Raw genomic sequence first — 4,358 nt, 5'->3', positions numbered from 1 at the left:
TAACATAATTAGTATAATTAGATCCGTTTTGAAATTTAGTTTTATAATTATACTGGTTTGATGTCATATATGTTGTTACTCTTTTTAACGAAGTTAATTAAATCTAAAAATGTTTGATTTACGACAAAATATAAAAGACGGGAAGCATGCATCTCCCAGTTTATCATTCCTCCGCTCTTACGTGGCGCACTTGTATTCGCTGGACCCTCGTGGTTAGTTAATTAACCAGCCATATATCTAATGGGGTAGCACTTAGCACAAGAGGTCTTGGAATCAAATCCTAAAGGATCATCAAGTTGATCTGTATCAAATCATAGCGCGCCTGGCTCAAGAAATGAAGATATGATAGGCTGGATGCACGTGCTGAGTTTTGAAACATTATGAAGTGATTGGAGGATATGAAATAAATTATGTGATGACCTAAAGACCGGAACAATATATAATTTGCACGCTTCACATTGTCTGTTTTAAACACTTTTCTCTTCTTCTTTTACTTAAAGTTACAGAATGCAGATGGGAGGCGACACTGCACCGGGTGAAAGGCTACAAATGGCTTTTGACATTACAGGTTGTCGTCCTGTCCTTGGAGCTGCCACTGGATTACGCACTGTCAAGTATTAGTATCAAATAATTTTCTGGTTTTCCAGCTGTCAAAAGTTTCAAAAAAAATTACCGATGTAAATACTATGGTCTTTATGAGCTTGCAAATTTTAATAAAAAAAAATTAAGTTTCACTTTATATATCCTCTAAGTTTCAAAAATCGATACAAAGTATCATATTTTTTTTAGAAGATTAAATTTCACAAAACCAAATTTTTTGGGGCAGTCGTGTCGCTGAACCACAGTTAACGAAAACCGTTCACAGAACCACGCTTTTTAAGCCAAGTTGTCTCGGTCAGCCCAAAACTAGACGTGTAGACCGTTTTACTTGAATCCTTAAAGGTGGGGCCCACTCGTCGGACGACACTTGAAAGTAGCTTTTCTAGAACAGAGGGAGAAGAACTTTTAGCATGGAGCAAAGGGAAATGTTTTTTCTTCTAAATTAACAAGCTTACATAAAAGGCTCCAACATACTAAATTTTTAAGTGATTTTATTGCATTTACTGTATATATATTGGAGCATGTTTGAGGAGTTCTTGAGCTACACTGGTACAGGGTACTGGACCTCTCGTCGCTAGCCACCGAAAGCCGGCGGCGCCGCCGCCGGAGCTAGGTATGCACGTGCAGAAGCTGCCCCAATCCGTCCAGCTGCTGTTTAGTTGAGATCAGCATCATCGCAAACATGGTCGGCAAGGATCACTCTCCAACAGCAGAATCCAGAGTCCAGAGATAGAGATCCTCGGCACCTGCAACTGCAAGTCAACCTCACACCCAGACCACCCCAATTAATCCCCCCATTAACCTATAATCAGTACCCAAACTCGAGGCCTAATCACCCATCGATCCCATTGCACATCCACCCCTTAATAATCACCCCATTACATCATCTCCCATCTCATCTCCCTCCCCAGCCCGTATATATCAACCCACTCTGGAGTCTGGCCACATAACTCCACACAACCCAAGCCAAGAACCAAGCAGCAATCCATGGCGTCCAACGGAGCCGGCAAGAAGACGCCGCCGCCGGCTTCGGCTTCGTCTTCGTCCTCAACGCTGAGAAACTCCATGACTCTCCAGTTCGCGCGGCAGGTGGTAACCGGCCGCTGGTTCATGGTGTTCGCGTGCCTGCTGATCCTCTCAGCCTCAGGCGCCACCTACATCTTCGGCATCTACTCCAAGGAGCTGAAGTCCACTTTGGGCTACGACCAGCGGACGCTCAACACGCTCTCCTTCTTCAAGGACCTGGGCGCCAACGTGGGCGTCCTCTCCGGGCTCATCAACGAGGTCACCCCGCCATGGGTCGTGCTCTCCATGGGCGCCGCCATGAACCTGGCGGGCTACCTCATGATCTACCTCGCCATCGACGGCAAGACGCGCCGCCCGCCCGTGTGGCTCATGTGCATCTACATCTGCGTCGGCGCCAACTCGCAGTCCTTCACCAACACGGGCGCGCTCGTCACCTGCGTCAAGAACTTCCCGGAGAGCCGCGGCGTCGTGCTGGGCTTGCTCAAGGGGTTCGTCGGGCTCAGCGGGGCGATCTTCACGCAGCTGTATATCGCCATCTATGGCGATGATGCCAAGTCTCTGGTGCTGCTCGTGGCCTGGCTCCCCGCCGCGGTGTCCATCGTGTTCGTCCACACCGTGCGCATCATGCCGTACCGTGTGCGCGGTGACCGCGGCGAGAACGCGAGCGGCATCGGCACCGGCACTGACAGCGGCGGCAGCGACCCGTTCTTCTGCTTCCTCTACATCTCCATGGCGCTGGCGGCGTACCTGCTGGTGATGATCGTGGTGCAGAACCAGGTGGACTTCTCCCACGCCGCGTACTCTGTATCGGCCGCCGCGCTGCTGCTCATCCTCTTCCTGCCGCTCGCCGTCGTCATCAAGCAGGAGTTCAGAGCCAAGCAGGAGCTCGAGGCCGCCCTCCTTCTTCCCCCAACCGTGACAGTCGACAAGCCATCATCTCCTTCTCCACCAGCCACCGCCGCCTTGCAAATGGCAGAGCCCAAAACAGAGCTCTCAGCATCACCACCACAAACATCTTCTTCTTCTTCTTGCTCGGGCTCGTGCCTGAAGCACATGTTCAACCCGCCAGCACAAGGGGAGGACTACACGATCCTCCAGGCTCTAGTGAGCGTGGACATGATAGTCCTCTTCCTGGCAACAATCTGCGGCGTGGGGGGAACGCTAACAGCCATCGACAACATGGGCCAGATAGGCCAATCTCTGGGCTACCCAGCCAAGAGCATCAAGACCTTCATCTCGCTCATCAGCATCTGGAACTACGCGGGGCGAGTAACAGCCGGGTTCTTCTCAGAGCACGTCCTGACGCGCTACAAGTTCCCTCGCCCATTGATGCTGACTCTAGTGCTCCTCCTGGCCTGCGTCGGCCACCTCCTGATCGCCTTCGGTGTCCCGAGCTCTCTCTACGCGGCGTCAGTGATCATCGGGTTCTGCTTCGGGGCGCAGTGGCCGCTCCTCTTCGCCATCATCTCCGAGGTCTTCGGGCTCAAGTACTACTCCACGCTCTACAACTTCGGCTCCGTCGCCAGCCCCGTCGGCGCATACGTGCTCAACGTGCGCGTCGCGGGCTACTTTTACGATGTCGAGGCGGCGAAACAGCATGGGGGGAAGCTTGATGGGGCCGGCGATAAGACGTGCATCGGGGTGCAGTGCTTCAAGATGAGCTTCCTGATCATCACCGCCGCCACGGTCGCCGGAGCTCTTGTGTCGTTGTTGCTTGTTTGGAGGACCAGGAAGTTCTACCGGAGCGACATCTATGCTAAGTTCAGGGATGGTGGTGCCGATGCCGGTGAACGGCCGGTGGTGGCGGAGCAGCGGCCGACGAAAGAGTTGACCGAGTCAAACTCAGTCAACGGGAGGAAGGAGTAGGGTCTTTGGTTGACTTGGTCAAATATAAGTGCCACTGGATGGCGTTATACCGATGCAGCTACAGGTTAACTCCTGCAGGCGCTAAATTGACCAGCCTCATAGCAGTGGAGTACTTTACTCACTGTCAGCCAGTAGTAGTAGCAGCCTGTTACGAAACACAACACAACTGGTGCTTCTTCTTACAGTTGTGTGTACTTATCAATGTATGGATAGCTGTTGGTAGCATGTTTTACAAGGAAAGCGACTGGATTAAGTAACAGTCGACCAGAGGTACGTTCAGGGCACGGAGTATAGCCACATTGAGAGTGATGTTTACTTATTTCGACATGAAACTTGCCCATCAGTGCATCACTTGCACTGACCATCTTTAGTTGCTTAGCTCATTGTGCCAAGAGAACAGAGGAACACTCCGACTGCAGAAGGCAGACTATCCCATCGCCAGACAACAGAACAGCAAAAGATGGCCTGGTTAAAGCTGTCGTCCGTTTTCGGTTTAAGCTTCTTCCTCAGACTTCTGATTCATCCTCCCCATGTTTTTTGCCCTTATTCACAAGTTATACGTTCCTTCTCGTACAACCTTTTAGTTCCTAGCTTCCTCTTAGGATCTTTCCTTATTAGATTCACTACATGCAAGGCAATTCCCCGGCATTGTCGATCCCGCAGACAGATCACAGGAGAATGATACATTTCGACGACATGCACTGGAATGGATACTTTCCACAAATCCAAAACAAGAAGGAATATAATGGACTTCAGTACTGGACCTTAATCACCTTGTAGAATCCTCTGCTGCATCAGAAGCTTCGTTACACATGTCACGCAGAATGGCGCAGGCTTTCTCCCGGATGCGAGCACAGCCATTGACA

The 4,358-nt window shown here is 50.8% G+C and overlaps 1 protein-coding gene across 1 annotated transcript; it reads left to right on the top strand.

Annotated features, from left to right (window-relative positions):
- Positions 1 to 1,411: 1,411 nt before the first annotated feature.
- On the top strand, positions 1,412 to 3,870 carry LOC100830563. The gene has a single exon (XM_003559244.4). It carries the CDS (start codon positions 1,588 to 1,590, stop codon positions 3,490 to 3,492), a length of 1,905 nt encoding a protein of 634 aa, XP_003559292.1. The 5' UTR covers positions 1,412 to 1,587; the 3' UTR covers positions 3,493 to 3,870.
- The last annotated feature ends 488 nt before the right edge of the window (positions 3,871 to 4,358 follow it).

This window comes from Brachypodium distachyon, chromosome 1 (assembly GCF_000005505.3).
Source record: "Brachypodium distachyon strain Bd21 chromosome 1, Brachypodium_distachyon_v3.0, whole genome shotgun sequence".
NCBI classification, from domain to species: Eukaryota; Viridiplantae; Streptophyta; class Magnoliopsida; order Poales; family Poaceae; genus Brachypodium; species Brachypodium distachyon.
This window is presented reverse-complemented; position numbering and strand designations above follow the sequence as displayed.

Excerpts from the sequence above, each read along its gene's own strand:
- LOC100830563 (XM_003559244.4), top strand. The coding sequence starts at position 1,588 with ATGGCGTCCAACGGAGCCGGCAAGAAGACGCCGCCGCCGGCTTCGGCT.